General features: G+C 38.0%; 2 protein-coding genes across 3 annotated transcripts in view; one reads left to right on the top strand and one right to left on the bottom strand.

The window, feature by feature from the left end:
- UBAC2 (UBA domain containing 2) overlaps positions 1–23,509 on the bottom strand; it is a 176,167-nt gene that overhangs the window by 129,823 nt on the left and 22,835 nt on the right. For both annotated transcript variants that reach the window (XM_075199948.1, XM_075199949.1), the window contains exon 5: positions 21,973–22,079. In XM_075199948.1, coding sequence (XP_075056049.1) covers positions 21,973–22,079 — 107 coding nt within the window. The remainder of the gene's footprint in view (positions 1–21,972; positions 22,080–23,509) is intronic.
- On the top strand, positions 3,647–13,027 carry GPR18 (G protein-coupled receptor 18). The gene is made up of 2 exons (XM_075199950.1): positions 3,647–4,133; positions 11,950–13,027. The coding sequence occupies exon 2, from the start codon at positions 11,975–11,977 to the stop codon at positions 12,965–12,967; it is 993 nt and encodes a 330-aa protein (XP_075056051.1). The 5' UTR covers positions 3,647–4,133; positions 11,950–11,974; the 3' UTR covers positions 12,968–13,027.

Here is a 23,509-nt window from a genome sequence, read left to right as displayed (position 1 = left end):
TAATCCTGGATACAATCCCTTAGTATACCTTCCAGCAGTTTCCCCACTATTGATATCAGACTTACAGGTTACTGATTGTGATTTCACTCCCTTTTTAAACTACAGCACCACATATGCTATTCGCCATTCCCTCGGTACTGAGCCAGATGAAATTGAAACTATGAAAATTAAGAATAGCGATCTAGCTATTTCTGAGGTGGTAAGTGATTTCACCAAGCTCATGATTTCCACTGCATTGTGATTTTAAGTGCATTTGGTTTAAAGTGTGGAGTTATGTCCAGTAAGGAGTTGAATCCAGTAAGGGGCTAGCAAAAGTTAGTAGTTTTCGAGTCCACTGTAGGTCATAAGGGGTTAAGTTATTCCTAAGAAGATGAGTAGTAACAGGATTGAAGATCTCACTCAATGCTTATCTTGTCATATGTATGCACATTTGAAGCAACTGTTAGAAAGGTATATACGTCTATGAGAAATATGAGCAATTGGTCTCTTTGGAAGCCCAGGTAACTGATCTAAGGTAGACCATTGCAACATTGAGGGAGATTGCCAATCTACAGTAGAGTTTACAGGTGAACGTTGATGCGTTAGCAGTGCCATATGGAGCAGAGTCTGAGGAGAATGTACAGGTAGGCAGCTGGGTAACAGTTACAAGGGGTAGCAGAGGGAGAAAGAGACAGACAAGGTATGAGCTTTGCAATCCCATGAGATTTGTCAGTTTGGGTGAAGATACTGTGGAAGGCAGTTCAGAAATGCTAAAGTTGGGTGAGCCTGCTTCCACTAGCAACCACGGGAATGGTCTCTCCAGAACATGGGACGGACCTAAGCAGATTGTGGTGGTAGGGGATTTAATTATTAGGAAGGTAGATAGGGCAATCTTTACTGGGACCGTGCATGCCGAACAGTGTTGTCACGGCTAAGGATATTTTATGGATCCCTTTTGCCACTACTGGGATGTTAATAGCAGTGGATGGTGGAGGTTGAACAAAACACAGAAGATGATAGTAGCTTGCAATATAGTATATTGGTAGATGGTATAACAGCAACAGTGAAAGATATGTACAACTCAGCAAGCTGAGTACACGCCAGTTCACAAAATACAATAAAATCACGAAAGAAGTTCAGTTGGTAACCAATAGCAACGGCATGAAGAATGAATGCACACAACTTGAATAACAGAACTGGCAACTAGCTTGGCAATATATTATTAATAACAGTCCAGCAACTAATAATCAGCAGAGTAATAATAATAGCTGTGCCAAACATAGAATCACAGATGACAAGGTAACTTGATTGTAGTTCAGTAAAGAATACAGGCAGCCGAGCAGAGAGGTAGTTGAGCCAATCAATATGAGTGCAGGTGTAATAAGCAACTCACGAGACAGTTCAGTGTGCAGATGTAGAAGTCCAGTACACAGGTAACAGCAGTAGGAGATTCAGTAAGCAGTGTGGAACTACAAGTACCAGGTATGGTGGTTGTAGATGTAGAAGTCCAGCACACAGGTAACAGCAGCAGGAGATTTAGCCTAGACCAAGGTAGACTGAGTAACACGAAGATCAGGCCATGAGCCCATAACCTTGGGAGGTTCATATAGTGCTCCAGGACCAATGAGGTTTAGGGAGTGGTCCAGATCACAGTAGCTGGGAACACCTGTGAAAGTAATGTCTCTGAAAGAGAAGCAAGCAGAATCATGGTTCTTAAAGGGAAAGTCACAGAGCCGGGACCTGACTATAGGACCAGCGTGTGACAAGTGTGTTGTCTCCTGGATGCATGGGCTCTACATATTGCTGATCGGTCACAGATTGTTGGGAGCTCCAGGGAATGACCCGGCAGTTTTGATGCATGTTGGCACCAATGACTGAGTTAAAGGAAGATGGGGTATCTTAAAGAACGAATTCAGGGACCTGGGTTGCAAACTTATGGCAAAGACATCCAAGGTAGTATTTCGGAAATACTACTTGTGCCACACACTAGTCCAGTAAGGCAGCGGTGGATTAGGGAGGTTAATGTGCAGCAAAATCTCAGAAGTCAATAAAAGGATCCTCGTGAGGTAAGGAATATCTGCCTACCAGAGTTCCAGATATCATACTAACGCATTTCAATCGTGCTAGATCTTTCTCAATGTGTCTCCACCTTGGGAAATATCTAGCATGATCGAAACCTTTCTGTGTGTGGACTTCGTGGAAGTGAGCTGTGATTACCATACTACTGGGGATATATTTTTACAGAGCCGCAGGGGAACCCCTTATACCAACTTACTAAAAGCTGCAATATATATTGGGAACTCTGGTAGGCAGATATTCCTCAACTCACTAAGATACTTTTATTGACTTCTGAGTTTCTATCAGCATTTTTTGTGAATATATTACTGTGAATAAAATTACATTTTGTGGGAAAATACACTATTCCAAAATCCCTTATATTTCCTCCAGATCACGCTGAGAACTATCCCACATGGTATGTAACACACAGCTATGGAGAAGTGAATGGAAGTAGAGAATCTCAATACACAACAGAGAGATATCGTTATGTGAGAATTATACAGAATTTAGAGTAAGCATATTCACAAAGGGGTTTGTTTACCCCAACGCTGTCTCTACATCGTGGTGTAACATGTGCTGTTATTCTTTTGACACTTATTTTGTGGGGATAGAACCTAATTTTCTGGTGATTGGGCCTTTCTTATTACAACATCAATAACAATATATATTACACTATATTGGATTTTTATCTATTTGTTTATATGATCCAACGGATTGGATTCTGTCATTTCAATCAACTAAATGAGAATGATGTAAATATCAAGGAAGTTTTATTTTATTTCCTTTATTCTGTAAAACTTTAGAAGAATCCTTATAAGACTTTTTGCTGTGTTTAACAGATAGCGCCATTTGGTTTTATATTATGTGTATGTTTGCAATTTTGTAGTGTGGTCTTGGATAACCATCTGTTTACTACCAGGCAAGCAATCTGTATAAGGAGCGCTAACAACTATTATGCAAAAAAATCGTTTTTTATATCCAATGTATGCCTCTATATTAAACTTGGAACAACTTATGTAGAATTTATCGTAACTATTACAATAAATAAAAAGCTTTTTCTTGTTGCATCATTTGTTTTAGCTCTGTTTACCTTTTTTATTTGCACCAAAATGACAAATTAAACATCTAGATATGGCCAACATAGAGTAAAAATTGTTAAAATATTGAAACCTTTCTTTAAATAGTAGATTATAGCGTTTCCTTTGCAATCATATACAACAACTCAGTTCTTACTAGTTTTGCATCTGATTCCCTTCCCTATATATCATAATTGCCCTGGATATTTTTGATCTTGAGGAATTACTGCCATTATCATTTTTATTACTTTTTTATTTTAGTCTCTCCTTAGATGGATTTGCTTTAATGCATGGGTGGTGACATCTGGGTTTCACTACTGTATGGTCAATCAAATCAGTCTAACATGACAGATTCACAACACACTTTTACTTTCAAGCTAATGATGCCGGTAGAATTCAAAATGATGGGGTGGGGACTGCATCTCAGGAAGTCTCATCTGTAGAATCCCACTGCTGTGCTAGTCAACACTGAGTCACGCTGTTGGTTTTTAACACAACAGTTTACTTCCTCACACATATTTACTTGTACAATTTAACAGGGGATTTATAAACAAGTTCCCATTAAAGTTTCAGTTCTCCAAGATCAGTAACAGTATTAAATTCCTTACAGTGTTTACAGCATCTCCAGTTCCTGTTTATTTGGTTGATGGATTTATCTATGCTGCATCTGTAGAAATCAAAATATTCTGAGTGGTGGCGACAGTCTCTACTAGACCCGTGTGAAAGTTGTTTTAAATGACAAGCACAGTATTTCAATCCCAAGTACGTAACACTCGCCTACTGTTGTCTCTTGCATCTAACAAACCACTGAGGCTGAATACTATGATATCTAGAGGGAGGAAACTTTTACTGTACAGCAACTCAAGCAACCCAGACATCTAATTCACACTTTGCTTTCATTTCCTGACTGCAAGTACCCTAAATCTCTCAGAAGGAGGAAGTTTAAATCTCAAGAGCAGTTTGAAGAGCATAGAGCACAGAGAACAGTGTGGAAAATGGTCATCAGGCACTAAAGGGTAAGTGCAAAGAGTCAGCCTTCCTAATCATTACTAATAAGCCAAGATCAGATATGTAAAATGAGAATGATAGGAGATGTAGAATTTAGCTTGAGGTACTCATAATGAGGAGCAAGTACTGCAGTTATGATGAATATTTATGCCTTCAGTGCTCACATCAAGGTAACGCTGCATACAATGCAAAGGCAAAAATTGTTTAGATAGGTTAGAATACTGTGACTCAAATGCTCAAACAGAATTTTAAGACCAGATTGTTAGTATTGCAAATATCTGAAAGTAAAAAATGTAGACCTGGTCGTTTTGACAGGTTAAAAATATAAACAGATAAAACTAACATATTTACTTGACAAAAACCCCAGTCTGTTTAGGAAACATTGATCAAGCAGTGTATCTGAAGAGAAGGCAATAATGTAAAGTACATTCTATAGAAGATAAAAAGGGATAAAAAAATGTGTAGTTATGGTAAATAGAACAAATATTTTGACTTACTAATTAGGTTTCACCACTCAAATACTGCCTAAAAACTGTCTCTACTCAACGTCTGAACAAGGAAACTTGCAAAGGAAGCTGTTGGAGAGGTAAGTAATCAATTTGAAAGTGGGTGGATTGTGAGGATGGATATTAAATAGACATATCAGACAGATACATACATTCTAAGATCCCATTTTATAGTTTCCAGGAATGTATAATTTTTTCCCCATATCATTCCATTCATGCACACATACAAAGGATCTGCGCACTGGCCACACTCTGCTGACAATGGAAGTGAAAGTTGCACTTTCCACCATCACTGAACTGCAATGTCATCCATCCCTGTGTGCACAAAGCATGTATGACCTCAACAGTAACTCTTCAGGTGTCTTCTTGCTTTAGGGATCATCCAGGACTAATAAATGCTCAGGGGCTTGCTGGACTGAAGGGCAGGGGGTAATCTTCCCCCTGGACTGGTCACATAGTCAGTTACCTTGAGCTGGTCACTGGGCTACATGCATTTTTTTTCCTTCAAATTCTTAATAGGCTACAGAACCATGTCTCGTCCTCCAGACTACAATTTGCCAGCCAGCCCTTGTAAATGCTCTACCAGTCCTGACAGACCACTGAACATTGAGAGAGCAATGTGGAGGTACCAGGAAATTCAATAGAGGACTGGTAAAATTGATAGCGTGTGGGTAAGTCTCTTTGCAACAGGCGGCTGGTAATTAAGGGTTTGTGTGCAAAAGGTGCCTGGCAACTAGGGGTACTTGTCTGCAATATATGGATTGCAATAGGGCCATTTGTCTTCAATATGTGATTTGTAAAGTATTTTGATGCAATATAAGGATGGCAATGATTAATATATGTCTGATAGCCTATTTACTGTGTAGGAGAATAGTGGTAATCTGCTATGCAGACGAATGCGGTCTTATGATATACAGTAGTATGTTGTTTCCATGCATGTATGAATTCTATGAAAGAATATTAACAGAAACAAATACAAGCAAGTTTGCAAGAGAAAGCCTCTTGCAAACTTTTGGATTTGTTTCGGCATTCGGACAAATCCTCTGAGAATACAGTATTCTGCCTAATCCTAAAATAGCAGATTCAGTACATCACTATTCCCCGGTTTTACACCACCTTTTCCTGACTTCTACACCACAAAAATTACCCATATGCAATATTTTGACTTATATTGCTGTACAACATATTGTATGTATTACTGTAACACTATACAGGAGTTTATATATTAGCTCAGCTAAGGATAAATGTGACCTTTTTTGTAACCATATGTTTTTTTCCCCCCAAGACTCTGCAAACATGAACATGACCAGCACGTAAACTTGTAAATAGCATACAAAATTAAGAAGGTTTTTGCAAATTTGTTAAGTTTCTATATGGTCTTGATTTATGGAATATTATATAGCAAACCGTGAAGGTTTGGTAGTCTTAAAAAATATTAAAAATGCAGTGAGGGAGAACTTGCGGCATATAGGAAAGGTTTATGAAGCATGGTCTTAAAAAAAATTCATGTTTTAATTTTCACAGCATTATACAAGGAGAGTATCATCTTTATAGTATATCATCTTTACTGAGAGTACCAATGTTAGAATTTCTTTGAATGTTTAGGTCCCCAAAAACAGTTAGGGAGTATTTGAATTCCTTGAGTTATAAGTAAATATGTCTCCTTTGTTGTATATATGGTGTGTATTTTATCAATTCCAGCTATGAACCAGATTTTTTTTTATTAACTATGTGGATGTGGTACAGGCTGTATCCAAAATATTCGCCAATGAATTCCTAGCAGCCTGGAAGACATGAAATATTAGATCATTGTTTATTTTTTGTTTAGAAAGGCCTGGAAACAGGAAGACATAGGAGAGCAATCCAAGGGCTTAGCAGGACATTAGTTTGTAGTATCTTGTCTAGAAGCTTTTTAATGTTCAATCAATTTTTTTAGGATTTATGAGAATTATCCCTAATTAACTAGGAGATGGAGGATTTAGCAACTCCTTGTCTACTGAATAGTCAAGAGTCCTCGTCTGGTGGAGGACCTAAATCCTTTTATCAGAGACCTTCAAGACTTCTGAAGATATCCTGTGGTATCTGGCACCAAGACATTAGCAGTGGATCCTTTAAGCCTTGCAACTGAGAAGTGGGGCCTTCATGGCTCAGACTTATTGTTCAGCACATTCCACAGATGCTTGACCAGATTGAAATCTGGGGAATTTGGAGTCAAGTAAACACTTTGAACTCTTTGTTATATTTCTCACATCATTCCTGAACAATTTTTGCAGTGTGGCAGGGCAAATTATCCTGCTGAAAGAGGCCACTGCCATCAGGGAATACTGTTGCAATGAAATGGTGTGCTTGGACTGCCACAATGTTTAGGCAGGCGGTACGTGTCAAAGTAACATCCATATGAATACCAGGGCCCAAGGTTTTCCAGCAAAACACTGCCCAGAACATCACACTGCCTCCTCTGGCATGCCTTCTTCCCATAGTGCATCCTGGTGAGATCTCTTCCCCAGGTAAACAACAAACACGCACCCAGGTGTCACCATGATGTAAAAGAAAACAAGACTCACCAGACCAGGCCACCTTCTTACAATTCTTCATGTTCCAGTTCTGGCTCTCATTGTAGGTGCTTTCGGCAGTGGACAGGGGTCAGCATAGGCATTCTGGACAGTCTGCAGCTATGCAGCCCCATACATAGCAACCTGTGATGCACTGCGAGCTCTGACACCTTTCTATCATAGCCAGCATTAACTTTTTCAGCAATTTGTGCTACAGTAGCTCTACTGTGGAATTGGACCAGACAGGCTAGCATTCGTTCCAGACGCGCCTCAATGAACCTTGGGTGCCCATGACACTGTCACCAGATGTCCTTTCTTGAATCACTTTTTGTAGGTACTAACCACTGCATACTGGGAACACCCCACAGACCTCCCGTTTTGGAGATGCTCTGACCTGATCGTCTAGCTATCACAATTTGGCCCTTTTTCCTGCTTCAAACACATCAACTTCAAGAACTGACTGTTCACTTGCTGCCTAATATCTCTTACCGCTTGACAAGTGCCATTGTAACGAAATAATGAATGTTACTCACTTCACTTTTCAGTGGTTTTAATGTTGTGGCTGATCGGTGTATGTGTTTTAGGGCAGAAAGGAAAACGCAGTTACTGAAACGAACCATATGAAAGACCAGATAAGGTTTGAGAGTGTTCAAGCCAAGATTTAGGAAAAGGCTTCATGATCATATGAGACACATCTTTTTGGCCAAAATTAAAACTGTTATGTGTGGCACAACCAATACTTCCCTACTGTGCCCAAGGAAACACTGTGTATGACAAAATACCTCATCAATCTTCTTACAATTGAAAAAAAATGGATGTAGCAAATAGCAGAAGTACAGTGAAATACTATAAGGGATATTGTTTCAGTTTCAGTGCTAGAAAACTGAAGCTTGAGAAACAAAATGCACTTTTACAATGATTTCAACCAGAGGGCCAAAGCAGCACAGAAGTAGTTTAAGTGCATTAAGTATAAAAAGGTGACTGTCCTTGAGCGGCTTGGTCAAAGTCCTAAACTCAAACCTTGTCCACAAACGTAAATAAGTAATTAGCACTTCTTACCAGTTTGGAAATATGGTAAACACCTTTCAAAACTTACTTAAAACTATTATTGAGGCAGAATCTGACTCTACCATGTATTAAAGGGGAAGAAAAGCTACACTGCAATCTGCAGGAGCGGGCAGGATCTGAACAAAAAAAGTAATTCCAGACTGACATGAGTGCCTAACATGATCTACACATTTCAGTTAGGTATGTCTCACGGCATCAGAGTCTCCCATCCACACTGCAATAAATATTTATACCTCTGTAAAGTGTGGTGACTTAGGGTAGCAGGATATCTGCTGACAAATGATTATGTATTAAAAGATTTTAATGACTTGAAGCCTTTTAAAACTACCTATAATTTCATGCAAAAAAGAAAACAGAAGGTAGGACCTTTAGGTTTTAACAATATAGAAATATACACTGCGCTCAGGTCCAATAAAGGTGGTCATAGACTGATAGAACGGCAACTAATTTATAAAGGTATCCCTCCTTGGTTAAAGTAAACAAAGAAGAAAAAATGATTGCGCTCAATACCTGATTTGCTATATGAGTATATGTGAATATACAATGGACTATTGATAGAATCGGAAATTAAAAATATAATAATGATGTCACGTACATTGTAAGAAAAATAAATGTATTAATGGCTGAAACCAAATGGAGATAGCTGTATAGAAACAGTGCAACCTCTCTAATGTTAGAGGTTACCATACATTCCAATATAAACACAAAACCATGATAAACACCAATAAAAACAATCCAAACCTACATGAATAGCAATGATAAACAATATGCTAAATTCTCTCTAATCTAACTACAGAGTGCCAAATGGCTAAAATAACCTAACTTTAATAAATAAATGTCCACATAACATAAGATGAATATCCAGAGTCCCAGCTAGGTTGGAATCTGAGGGTCCGTTTGATAAACGACTGACCAGTGAGGGAAGACAAAATGAATTTCAGTTACATAGAGCCTTGAATTCACCTGAATGTACAGTCTGATAGATAGGAACTGGTTCACAAGCGGCAATTTAGCTAGTGGATCCGTGGAGATATAAAAGTGAAAGAAAATACTTGCTGTCTGTCCTAAATGTAACTGGGTACCCAATGTATCCAAAGAGTGGAGTGGTCCCGGCGGCAGTTCACGCCTGTGTTTCACTGCGGAACAAACACACTTCCTGTTCTGATGACGTCAATAATGCGTGTGACCCAATGCGTTTCGTGTCCTATGAGCGACTTTTTCAAGGGTGAGTAGAGTAGTTAAGGCGGAAATCAATCCTATTTATATGTGCAGCCAGTTTAGGCATGTTTACTTTAGAATAGAGGCGTCTAAGAGGAGATATGATTACTATGTACAAATACATTAAGGGTCAATACAGAGAACTTTCATGGGAACTTTTTACCCCAAGGACTATACACAGGACACGCGGTCACCCCCTAAGCTTAGAGGAGAGGAAATTTCACAACCAGCAAAGGAAGGGGTTCTTTACAGTAATATAGATATGAAAATCACTGCCATGGAAGGTTGTAATGGCAGATTCAATAGATATGTTTAAGAAAGGGTTAGACACATTTTTAGTGGAAAAGTGTATCCAGAGATACGACCGTTAATTAAAATGAAGGATAGTACTGGATATAGGGTAAAAATAGGACTGCAATATTGGGTCTGGGAGAATTTTCACAATTGAAACAGATTGGCGGTTGCTTACTCTGGATCAATTTCAAATATAAGTGCAGGATCGCAGGAGATCCAAAATAGGTTGAACTTGATGGACTGGTGTCTTTTTTCAACCTCATCAACTATGTTCCATATACTGACCGAAAAATGGCCCTATAGGGATGTTTCTCACCAAAGAATCAGTATACCATAACCATGTTTCTTATGCACATGTTTGAAAAATTATACAATGTGGTATTAATGCTATATCTCTAAATTGTTCCAAGAGAGATATATTTTTATTACTATAACTATTCTTGGACAAAGGACAATAAAACAGATTAGTAAACCAGCATGCCAAGAATAAACAAGGTGTAAAAGGTGATTAAATGATTGTAGAAATTGTCAATTAGTACATCAGTGTAGCATACGTTTTAACATAATGTGGTTGTGTTATGTAGATGGTTGCATAGTACGTGTCAGTATTGTGCAGGGATGCTGCATATTGTGGACTAGAGCATAGTGCGGGTGTCAGTATTGTAGCCTAGTGTTGTTGTAGCATACTGTAAGTATTGTGTGGGGTGGAGTGTAACCTAGTGTGGGTTATACCATACTGCTGTGTGTCAGTGTAGTGTAGGCTGTATGTGCATGTTAGTAAAGTGTAGGGTGGCACTTTAGTGTAGTTGTGGGATAGAGTGGGTGTCAGTATTATTAAGAGTAGCAGTATAATGTAAGTCGCAGCTACGGGTCAATTATTGTCAACATTATTCTATGAAGTGACACTGTAGTGTAGTGTCAGTATTGTGTAGTGAAGTCTGTATCATATTGTGGGAGTCAGTAGTGTAGTATAGTGTGGGTGGCAGATGCCTGTATTGCATAGTGTAGATTGTTGCACACAGAGTCAGGTGAGTTAGGATTGTGATTGCATAGTAGTTACATGCTACATGAAATCAGAAATGTATTACTGATGCTAATGGTAGCTCCTTAACACAAAAAAACAACAAAAAAAAACAAGACTACACAATAAAATAAAGCCTATGGTGATTGTGTTACAAGTTATAATTCCCTACCTCAACTTGTGTTCCGTTTGGTCGTCAGCGCTTATTACATTTCACAAATGGTAGTATAGATATTGTTACTATACACTGCTATCGTCTATAATGTGCGTTTTACTGTGTTGGGAGAATACAATTAAACATTACCGGTTTACTGCTGTGCTTTCGGGGGACAAATTAAGGAAACAAAGAATCAACAACAATATACAGAACTTTTAGTCTCATTAAGTACACAGCCACATTTTTTAAAAAAATACATGTTTAAGCAAGGTAGTTACAGAAACCCTTCCTGGTTTAAAGGTAAAAAATTGGCTACTTGCCATGGAAGAAATGACCTATTATCTCCTTGATAGGGGCCATCTATTTAATCAAGCATAGCCCCCCTTCGCTCTTTGCAGAGAGCAGATATCAGCGCTCTTCCCCTTCTGCTTTCATGTTACTGTTCAACTCATGCTAAGTGGGTAGGTTCTCTTCCCACATCCCCTCTATCCCCACCACATACTAGAGTACCCTCTCCTCAGTCCATCATTATCAGACACCGACGAGGTTACCTTTATGTTGACAATGATATTGATTTGTCTACACTAGTCCTATACCCTTCCCTTTATTCTTCTTTCTCCCATCATTTTTCCATTCCCCCACTCCCCCCAACTGCCTACCACGGCACTATGGAATCTGTGGCGCCTTATAAATAAATACTACTACTACCCCCACCCCCCACACCTTACTCTTTAAAATAATTGCCTCTACTTCATAGTTTTTGTCTGTGGCATTATTCGGCAATCAGGCTGTATCATGTTGAGGGATATAGTGAATTATATTAATTTAAGTAAGTAAATGCATCTTCCAAAATGCAAACTGGTCCTGACAACTGAGATTTTAATAGTTATGGCGGTAGTATGTGAAGACTGAAATAAATAAATCCACTGTATATGTAACTGTATCTTATGAATGATTATCTGTAATTGGTAGAAAATTTATACAGTGTTTGTGTTTATATTATTTCAGGGAGACAATTTTGCAGATGAGAAAGAATAATGGAGAATATTAATCAAAGTCAAACTCCTATTCCATTTATCCATCAGTTTCAAGAATATGGGATTGCTGCACTTGTGTTTTACAGCATTATTCTACCCATTGGACTTTTTGTTAATGTCACAGCACTGTGGGTTTTTAGCTGCTCCACTAAAAAAAGGACAACTATAACAGTGTATATGATAAATGTGGCACTTCTTGATTTAATGTTTCTACTGTTTGTCCCTTTTCGCATAGTATACTATGCCACACAATCCTGGAGCTTTGGAGACATATTCTGCCGGATCATGGGTGCTCTTACGGTTTTTTACCCAAGTGTGACATTGTGGCTGCTTGCTTTTATAAGTCTTGACCGATACATGGCAATTGTGCAACCCAAACACATCAAAGAGCTGAAGAACATTTCCAAAGCAATGGCTGCATGCTTTGGAATTTGGATAATGACGATTGTAATAACCACCCCGTTGATTTTTGTCTACGAGGACCCAGACAAAGAATTTAATTTCATGACTTGTTTAAAAATGTTTGACGTCATCCACTTAAAACGAAACAACATCTTGAACATTGCTCGTTTGATTTTCTTTTTTCTGATTCCTCTGCTTATCATGATAGGCTGTTATACTATTATTATTTACAGTCTTCTGAGTGGTAGAACTTCGCGACTGAAGCCCAAAGCAAAGAAGAAATCCATACGTATCATTGTGACTTTAATCGTGCAGGTGCTGGTGTGCTTTGTACCATTTCATGTTTGCTTTATGTTACTAATGACCCAGGAAGAACAAGAACGCTACATATCATGGGTAAAGGTGTCCACCTTCCTAATGAATCTCAGCACATGCCTGGATGTAATCCTGTATTACATTGTCTCCAAGCAGTTTCAAGCACGAGTGATCAGTGTCATCTGGTACCGGAACTATCTGCGCAGTGTGCGCAGGAAGAGCATGAGAACTGGCAGTATACGCTCTTTAAGTAATATCAACAGTGAAATGTTGTGATGTGATCTGTCTGTGGTCTTTATATACATAACAGAAATGTAAATAAAATAATTAGCTATGTTCTTAACTTTTAATTTAATCTAAGGACAAGGAAATTAGATTTAGACCTAGAGTATACATACTCTGGAAAAGGGATAAAATAACTAAAAACAATCTTGTTTTACTAAACTGCATGGATCAAGAGCAAATGAACATTAGAAAATACAACACAACAATGGGTAATAAAGTGAAAAAAAAATACATTTTCAGTTTGCATTAAACTAGGGTGACTTCTGTTCTTATGATGCAATTAAAGCACTACAATCATATTAAATACACTCTAGTTCTCACATCATAATGCGTGTGTGTAAATTATATTTATACACATCTATTGAGTTGAGAACATTTGTCTCTAAAGACAACAGTATAGTTATAAATATTTGAAAGCAGCTTTCAGAGACACTATTCTGTAAGGAATACTATACATGAATACCCATGTCTGCTGAATCCTTCACAAAAAGACCCTGAACAGTCCGTATAAAAAGTGATTTTTGGAGAGTACAATAATAAATAAAACAATTTATGGATGATCGCATGTAGTGTAATCAAAGTTGCAGGTAAGGACACTGAAAGAGGTACAGTACTTTGTGGGTAAGTGTGGTTATAAAAATAAATTACTACCCTCAAGTCAGTAAAGGAAACCTTCCATATTGTGTGCATAACATTCAACTTGGTATAATTAACTTTTATTATTTTGGAGATGCCACAAGCCAAGTCTTCTTGTCTACAAATTGATTATTCCATCGCCTTAGGATAATTGTCCTAAAATACAACTTCAAAAAAAGTCCTTTCACAGAAAACAGGCAATAGGAGCTCTAAATCCTCATATGGAATCGTACATAAAACATGGGGATAACACACAATATTGGATTCATTTGTGCATTGCATTCTTTAAATTTATGTTTGTTTAAAGTTTCTTACGTAGTTTCTTCGTAAGTTCAAAATCTCTCGGAATTTATTAGAGTAAAGGCTAATGCAACAGTTCTCTGATGTGTCCTGATGACAAGCCTTTTTAGTTTTGCATCCAGTCTAGGCTGTAGTTTTTATAGCAAAACTCTGATGAAAATATACATGGATGTGCATGTGTTACCTCAAATCATGCTTAACATAAAAGATCACAAACATCTGAAAATATTTTGTATTTTTATGCAGCCCAGGATGCAAATTAGCTGCCTTAGTTAAAGGATAACTCCACTTAAAACTACAAATGTAGTTTTTGAGTGAAGTTCAATGAGCGGATATAAATAATGAAATTGCCATTGGTGGACCGAAGCATGTCAAGGCTACAAACAAGACAAACATGTGTTGTTATCCTTGTGGTATTTACATTCATGAAAATGGAATGTCCACAAGACAGGCGCATCGATACTCGCTGGCCTGCTTCAAACAGGTTGAGTAATAAGGAGGATAAAGGAGTGTTGCTTGGAACCATTACAGCCATCGGGGATTTAAACACATCTGGCAAACAATAAATACACTAGTGCAACAAATGCGCTGATGTGACAATAACAAATAAACAAGCAATAATAATGTCTGTAAAGTAAAATTATTTTCTTCTTGTTAAGTGTGATATCTTCTTTTATTCTTCCGATGTGTACATGCAAAAAATAAAAATACAAAAAACATAGTGTGACCTGTATATATGGTAAAATATATAAACCAAAACCAATATGTGATAAAGAATAAGGATATTTCTCCCACTGAAAATAATATCACCAGTATGTGATGTAGGTTAAACAGATTTAAGATTCCTACCACTGAAAACAATGTGGATTGCACAAGATAAAAAATTCATTCAGGTGAATAAATGATAATCTGTGTGTGCTGGATGATTGTCTTGCAGAGTAATCACAATACACCTGAACACATATGGCAGTCTGTTAGTTACAGCTCTTGTAAACTACTTGCATAGGATAAAAAAAAATCTATTAAGGTGAATAAATGAAAATCCCTGTGTGTGCGCTGGATGATATTCCTGCACAGTAGTCACAATGCACCTGAACATATATGGCAGTCTGTTCGTTACAACTCTTGTAATCTACTAAAACCAAAAGTATATGTTACAGAGTCTAATAACAAAACCAGCAAGGCGCATATTAAATACCACTCCCCTCACAGAACAATGTGTATATGAGACATACTTTTTATAGAAATAAATATATAAAAACAAATATCTTTATTACCAGATATATCTGTCTTAAAACACATAAAAACATTAAAATCGGCAATCTTCAAGAACAGGATCGAGTCCCTTCAGGGTATGGGCTTACCCTGGGTACAAAGATGTTATAGCATGTAGAAAACACGTCAACCTCTGCAGATAGGATGTTATACACCAGAGTTAGAGACGGGTTCCTCTGCTCACAAGGTGTCATCCGCCGGGGTATCGGGCAGCTCACCCGACCCCCGGCAAACTCACCTGCCTCCGGCGGTCCGCTCCGTCCCGGGCGCCGCCATTTTGGATTCGGGTCTGCACATGCGCAGACCCGCAACTTATGAATACTATGGCTGCTCTCCTATTGGCCAGGCAATCCTGGCGCCTAATACAAAAAGGCACTTCCTGCAAACCTTCAGTGCATGTTCCTCAGTTGCCTTTGGGTACCTAAGAAGTGGCTGCTATTCTATTCTACTGTCTGCAAAGCTGACACTCTATTCCAGTACCGGCTATTCTTCTCGTCTGCAAAGCTGACACTCAACTCAGGTACCAACTATTCTATTCTACTTGTCTGCAAAGCTGACACTCCATTCAAGTACCTGCTACTCTACTCGTCTGCAAAGCTGACAACTCTACCCAGGTACCAACTATTCTATTCTACTCGTCTGCAAAGCTGACACTCCATCAAGTACCTGCTACTCTACTCGTCTGCAAAGCTGACACTCTACTCAGGTACCAACTATTCTATTCTACTCGTCTGCAAAGCTGACACTCCATTCAAGTACCTGCTACTCTACTCGTCTGCAAAGCTTACACTCTACTCAGGTACCAACTATTCTACTCATCTGCAAAGCTGACACTCCATTCAAGTACCTGCTACCCTACTTGTCTGCAAAGCTTACACTCTACTCAGGTACCAATTATTCTACTCATCTGCAAGCTCACTCTATTCAAGTACCTGCTACTTTATTGTCTACAAGGCTGACATTACTATCTAGTTCCTTCTACTCTCCTGCCCCTCTAAGAGGGTCTCGCTCAGTACTCTGGCAGGGGCCGCGACCTGCGAGCAGTCGCAGCTAAGACCATACTGCTTTGCGGCAGTTCCTGGTGAACACCATCTGCTCGTTAGACTCCGCACCCTGTTAGTGTAAACGCTAACTGTGCAGATCCTAGGATTCGCATCGTAAAGACCCGGAATCTATTGAGACCGTGACACAAGGAACTGTTACAGCTGCTCCTTGATAAAGAACTTGATTTGAAACGCGTTGGTATGAGTGGGGATCCGAGAGCAGCTGTAACAGATATTTCTTTTTATATATCTATTTCTACAAGTAGTATGTCTCATATACACACTGGGATTTTCATTTATCCACCTTAATATATATTTTTTTATCCTGTGCAAGTAGATTACAAGAGCTGTAACCAACTCAGACTGCCTTATATTGTAATGGAATAAATTATGGTACAAATATATGTTGGATAAAACAATGTTGATGTGTGTAAAATCTGTATGGTCAAATGATTTATTTCTGTATTCTGTGCAATGGGTTAAAATCTTTTTCTATGTTATACCCCACAATAGGGCATCTATTCATAGGATGTTAAAATAGTTAGCAGTTGTCATGCTATATAGAGAGAAGAGTGCAAGAGGTCACATATGCCCTTTGACTTGCTTAGGCATAGAATTCTATGTCCAATGATGAGGTTGTAAAGAATATATATAACCAACTTTGTCCTTATGAGGTATATTCTGGAAGTTTCTACTCTCTTCTCATCTTCCTACTCTACCTCCTGTCCTCTTGATCCCATTCCCTCACAAATGGGTATGTCCCTGTCTCCTGTGCTTATTCCCCCTCTAACTAAAATCTGTAATCTCTCTCTTTCTACTGGTATTTTTCCATCTATATTCAAGCATGCAGTGATTACTCCCATTTTAAAAAAACAGAATTCTGACCCTAACTCTCTCATAAATTACCGCCCCATCTCCCATGCCCCTCCAAGCTTCTCGAGAGAATAGCCTACACTCGCCTCACACACTTTCTTACAGCAAACAACTTATTGGATCCTCTTCAGTCAGGCTTTCGCTCTCAACACTCCACAGAGACTGCGCTGACCAAAGTTGTCAATGATTTGATCACAGCAAAAAATAATAACCAATACTCTCTTCTAATTCTAATGGATCTTTCTGCTGCATTTGACACTGTTGACCACTCTCTCTGAAGGCACTGTCCTATCCTGGTTCTCATCCTACCTATCTAATCGCTCTTTCAGTGTTAATTTCTTTGGATTCACCTCTGCTCCGCTTCCTTTATCAGTTGGAGTTCCACAAGGCTCAGTCCTAGGTCCTCTGCTATTCTCTATCTACACCACTTCTCTTGGAAAACTAATAAGCTCCTTTGGATTTCAGTATCATCTCTATGTGGATGATACACAAATTTATCTATCCTCTCCTGATCTTTCACCATCTGTGTTGTCTTGCGTTACTGACTGTCTTTCTGCCATTTCATCTTGGATGTCTTCTCGCCAACTCAAACTCAATCTTTCAAAAACTTAATTAATAATATTCCCACCCAAGAACAGAAGCTTCCTGCCTGACATTTCTATTTCTGTTGATAACATGACCATAAATCCCACCCCGCAAGCTCGTTGCCTAGGTGTAATCCTTTATTCACAACTGTCGTTTATTCCCCACATCAACTCTTTATCTAAATCATGTTACACCTAAAGAACATTTCCAGAATACGCACATATCTGACACAAGACACCGCAAAAACATTAATTCATGCACTCATCATCTCCCACATCGACTATTGCAATTCCCTCCTTACTGGTCTTCCCAAAGTCAGACTTGAACCCCTACAATCTATTTTGCACACAGCGGCTAGACTGATTTTCCTTACAAACCGTTATTCCTCTGCTGTGTCAGTCTCTACATTGGCTGCCTGTATTTCAACGAATCCAACATAAAATTCTTCTACTAACATACAAGGCCATCAACAAAATTGCACCGACATACATTTCCTCACTTGTCTCGAAATATCTCCCTACTCGACACCTCCGTTCTGCACAAGATCTACGTCTCTCCTCCACTCTCATCACATCCTCCCATTCTGGGTTACAGGATTTTTTCCGGGCTGCACCCACGTTGTGGAATTCCCTCCCACGCACAATAAGACTTTCCTCTAGTCTTCAAACCTTCAAGCGTTCACTGAAAACCCACCTCTTCAGACAAGGTTATGAGATTCCTCAACCATCATCTTAATTTCCCTAGATTACCCTACTGCCATCCTCTACACTGCTAACGCAAGACAACAACCTTCTGACCAACATTGCAACACACACAGCCCACTCAGTACTTTTACCTTTGCAGTCTAGCTGGTCCATTGTGCAATATGATGTAGCACATGCCCCTGTGTTTCTAACTCCCATTTTCCTATAGACTGTAAGCTTTCGAGCAGGGTTCTCTTACCTCTCTGTCTGTATGTATTACCCAGTATTGTCTTATTAATGTTTGTTCCCAATTGTAAAGCGCTACGGAATTTGCTGGCGCTATATAAATAAATGTTGATGATGATGATGATGAAGTATGTGAAGTGATTAGTGACGTATGTAAGAGGGGTGGTATTACTTCTATATAACCTGTGTCTTACATAGAGAAGATGGCCTGTTTCATGTTGAATACAAGCCATTGCATATGCAGTTTGTAAGAATAAAGATAACCTTTGCTTTTTCAAATATGTATATTTTTTTGAATCATTTATACGTTAACATTTATGGAGGTGCCCACGAGATTTATCTATAATTATCGATCAGCCAACACTTCTGGAAGAGGGGAGAGGCAATTATATACTCAACTGTGGCCACAAAGGTAATATATTTTTATCTTATGATTATATATTTCTGTCTCCCACTCTCTGGGTTTGCTGAAAAGGTATTTATAGTTATCTCTGTAAGTGTGAAATTGCAAATGTATCTTTAATTGTTTGTCTATATGCTTTATATGTTTGTATAGATGTATAAGCATAGATTTGGTACCAATTAGAATTTTTCTTTTCTGTTCATTACTCAGAGACTGTTATACCTTGTTAAATATGGAATGAATAATTGAATGTATGCGAGTGTGATTGGGCTTTCTTTACGAGGCCAGAATCCAGGTCAGTTGCCAAATTCAAATATCACTTATGGTTAACGTTTGAAGGAGGCAAAGAATAGTCCCAAGTCACTTACGGTGAAACATAAAAATACACTATAAGGCCTTAGATATCAGTGCGTGTAACATGGGTGTGTGATAAGTCCAGGATTTATCTGACTAGATAAAGTGTGGTGTCTCTAAGAACGGTTGATGCTGGTAAACAGGGAGTTGCATATTAATAGTGATTGTAGCCCCTATTACCATAACGCAGAATGACTGGAGTATAAAAACGATAAGCTGCGTCATGGGAGCATATGCAACCACACTGGAAAAGCCTAATAGGTTGATAATTTCCCCCTGGTTCTCCAGTGGCTGTTATGTTACATAAATATGGAAAAAGATCTGTTCAATATGTGCATAAATAGTTAACAAGGTGTCCTGAATAGACAGAAAAAGGAAATTTTGATTTAAATGTCTTAGGAGAAATAGGAAAGGGTGTTTTTAAAGGTAAAGAAATGCAAGCTTTGCAATTTTGGTTAAATGAGGCCATATATACAGGTCACACTATGTTTTGTATTTTTATTTTTTGCATGTACACACCGGAAGAATAAAAGAAATCACACTTCACAAGAAGAAAATTATTTTAGTTTAGAGACATTATTATTGCCTGTTTATTTGTTAATGTCACATCAGCGCAATTGTTGCACTAGTGTATTTATTGTATCATTTGGTATTGAACACATATGGGTGGTGTTGTTATAGGGCTTGAGTGCTGCAGGTGTGCTTGGAAGCGCAGATCAATTTAGAAACTTATTTTTTTTTTACATCTGGCGAACAGACCATCCACATTAAATCCATTTTTTTTTTTTTTTAGATTATTAATTACTCAACTGCACCCAAAACAAAATTATTTCTTTAACAATATCAGGATTTCTCAGCGTAAACTTGTGTGATCACCCAGAGCCAATAACTATGTTATGTTAAATGTCAGTTTGAAAATGAAACAAAAATATTCTTAAAATCACATTGAATAGGGATGTTCTGGCAGTTGCACATAAATATTACCAATACTCATGAATATTTGACATTTGCCCTGAAGATGGTTCTTATGAGTGATCATTCCTACATACTTAAAGAAATAAATATAGCATTCTGCACATCACATGTTGTGCCATGCAATGTAATATAACAGTTTGGAAGGTACTGGTAGGACACTATGGGCCACATATAGGGGCAGATCAATTCACCAAGAGGTGCCTATTGCAAACTATTACGGTAAAAACTTTTCATTCAATTTTCTGCGCACCTCTATGGGATGTGAGAAAAAATGTGAGTAAATTTCAGTAAAAACTCTAAATCTGTGTGTTCTACTGCATTACACTTGTGTCTCAAATGTGTGTGTGTGTAACAGTCAAAATGTATGTGTATGGATTCTAAAAAAGAGCAAAACACAGTAAATTTAATACGCTACTTTCTCGAAATAAAAACAACATAATTAATTTCACACGACATTTAAAGTATTGCAGCCCCCCTCTCACAATATAACATAACACACATTTCTGTAAGTGAATTAAAACTGAAAGTATCTTGAGGCAGCTTCTATATATATATATATATATATGAAAAGCTGTGGTTCATCTCTTGTGCAGAGAAGAATAAACCACAAGCACGCAAGGTATCACGGTAAAAAAAGAATTAAATGAATTCAAGTAACTCCTGATAGTTTCACAAAAAATGGTTCATTCATGTTAGATCTTTAGTAGAAAACCACTTTTTAACTGAAAAAAAAAAGTACTCTCCCTACAGCCCCTAATTGTCACCCCTGACTTGCCACCTGGATAGGGATTTATGTAGTGGAAAATAAAGGGGCTACAGGTGGCAGATCGTTGGTATCCTGCTACTATGTACAGTTGTTATATTTCAATCTAAATGCCCCAATGCAAGAGCATTACTGTTATATGCAGACATCTCCTTCCATAGCTTTAGGCATATAGAGATAAGCCAATATAAAGGAAACCTCCTATAAAGTCCTGACTATGTGGTATTATGCCCAAGCTGACGTTAATAAATTAGCTGTATTTATGTAATGTCTTTGCATCCAGATCTGTTGGCATTTGGGGGGCATGAAGCAGATGTGGTGGGACTTGAGTTGTCAAAGGATTCTGGACATAGGTTAAGTATTTGTCCTTCCACAAACTAAATTATAACATGATCATGACTTTGTGGAAATCTTTGTTAAATGAACCAGTATCCCGGGCATTGAAGCTTTTAACATTTGCTTGGCAGCAAAGTGGATTATAGTCTTGTCGCTTAAAATGTGATCTAAAATAACTGATATTTAGCTGAAAGAGCAACTCTTGAGCATAGTGGAAGACGATTGCCCTAGTTTTAAGGTAGCATGGGAGTTATAGGTTATTCTGTTTAGAACTGGTGGGCTCAGTAGGCTCTAAGATACAATGAAATAAAGAAGTCTAATGAACAAGCTGTGTGGGTAGAGAACAAGTTGCAGCAGCTAAATTGTTTACTTTGATTAAATCACATTTGTGTTTCCAGTGAGAATTTTTCAGTGTTCTCCCCCATTTCACTGTGTGACACAGACTTCCCTTTCCTTTAATTTTCATCATCATCAGCTGTTTATAACTTTGCTTTATAACAACTAAAAATAAAAAAAGTACTTACAATCCAGAAGGTAAAGTGCTGAGGGTTATGCCAGCCACAACTTGTACAACTTCAACAAACAGGAAATCAAAAAGTGCTGAGAGTATCCAGGATCCAAGCAAATAGGACTAAAACAAGAAAAAAAAAAAAAGAACAGTATGAGTCTTTATTTTAAGTAATACTTCAAGCTAAAACCTTTTGTCATCTGGTCAGGATTGGAAAAAGACTGTAAAAATGCAGTGAGTGAGAAGCTATCACTGAGTAGACACTCGAATACATGATAAAATGGTGCATAAAACAAAATGATAAGTAGCTCTGCACCAGTACTACTTCAAAAAGGAAGTGTGGCATTGAAAGTCATTGAGGCATCATTGGTACCACTAGCTATGTTACGCTATGGAACATGCCCAAGGTCCTGCTACAAGTGTCGCTAAACAAGCATTACTACATTCGATTATGGCAGAGGCAGGCAATAAATTCTGAGAGTGGCTCTCGATTAACACTGTATAATATAAACTCTTACACATCACATATTGTGTAATGCAGTGTAATATAGCCGTTGGGAAGGTACTGGAACAACACTATGGGCCTCATTTAGAGTCGGACACAATTTTGCGGCCTTGCTGTACACAAAAAAATAAGGCAGCAAATTTGCAGCTTGACACCAGTATTTTGTATTGCACTTATCCTAAGATCAGTGCAAAATGAATGAGAAGGGCCTGTACATGTAAGGCCTATTAGAGAGACTTGTCTCTGATTAGCTGTAGGAGAAAAACATTCTGATAGGCAACTTAAGTATAAACCCCACGTGGGTTATGAATGACCTAAACTAAATCAAAGAAGTTAATTGATACATTGCTACAATAAACTTCATTGATACAATCAGAGGCAAGATGCACTGATGGGCCATTCACGGATAGGCCGCTTCTAATTATCTTTGCTGAAGCTTTACAAGGATCAATTCCTGACATCCCAAAAGGAATGGAGAAAAGAAAATCACCGTGGATTTGTCTGTGTAATAAAGTTAGGGACGACAGAATTGGCAAGTGTTTATCTTATGGCAACAAAAGTTCATAGAAATAAAAGCCAAACAATGTTTTTAAAGAAGTATTGTAGGTAATAAGGAGGGAAAAGAGGGCATTTAAAATATTTAAATCTTGAAGGGCCTGCAAACACATTATGGAAATAGAAGGAATCTAGCAAAATGTGTAACTTAAAAACATGGATTGCTAAAGAAGGGACCTCTAACCCCAAAACTGTAAGACTAATAAAACTGACATTATTAGGCCACTAAACGCTAAAGGAAGACAAATAATTGTAGACTTTATAAAGAAAATAAATAATAATTTACGTTCACAGAAGAAAATCAAAACAAAAGTAGGTCATGCAGAAATAGCCTTTGCACATAATTAAATGTTAATAATATTAGCCTAAACAAGATTAAGACAATCAAGCACCAAGCCTAGATGTTATCCACATGTGTGCTGAAAGAACCAACTCCAGTAATTGATGGACCACAATTTACTATGTTTATGGATACAATTATAAAAATAACTAT

This window comes from Mixophyes fleayi, chromosome 2 (assembly GCF_038048845.1).
Source record: "Mixophyes fleayi isolate aMixFle1 chromosome 2, aMixFle1.hap1, whole genome shotgun sequence".
Taxonomy (NCBI): Eukaryota; Metazoa; Chordata; class Amphibia; order Anura; family Limnodynastidae; genus Mixophyes; species Mixophyes fleayi.
The sequence above is the reverse complement of the archived record's forward strand: the minus strand, read 5'-3'. Positions and strand labels throughout refer to the sequence as shown.

Coding starts and splice junctions, on each gene's coding strand:
- GPR18 (XM_075199950.1), top strand. CDS start 11,975: ATGGAGAATATTAATCAAAGTCAAACTCCTATTCCATTTATCCATCAG.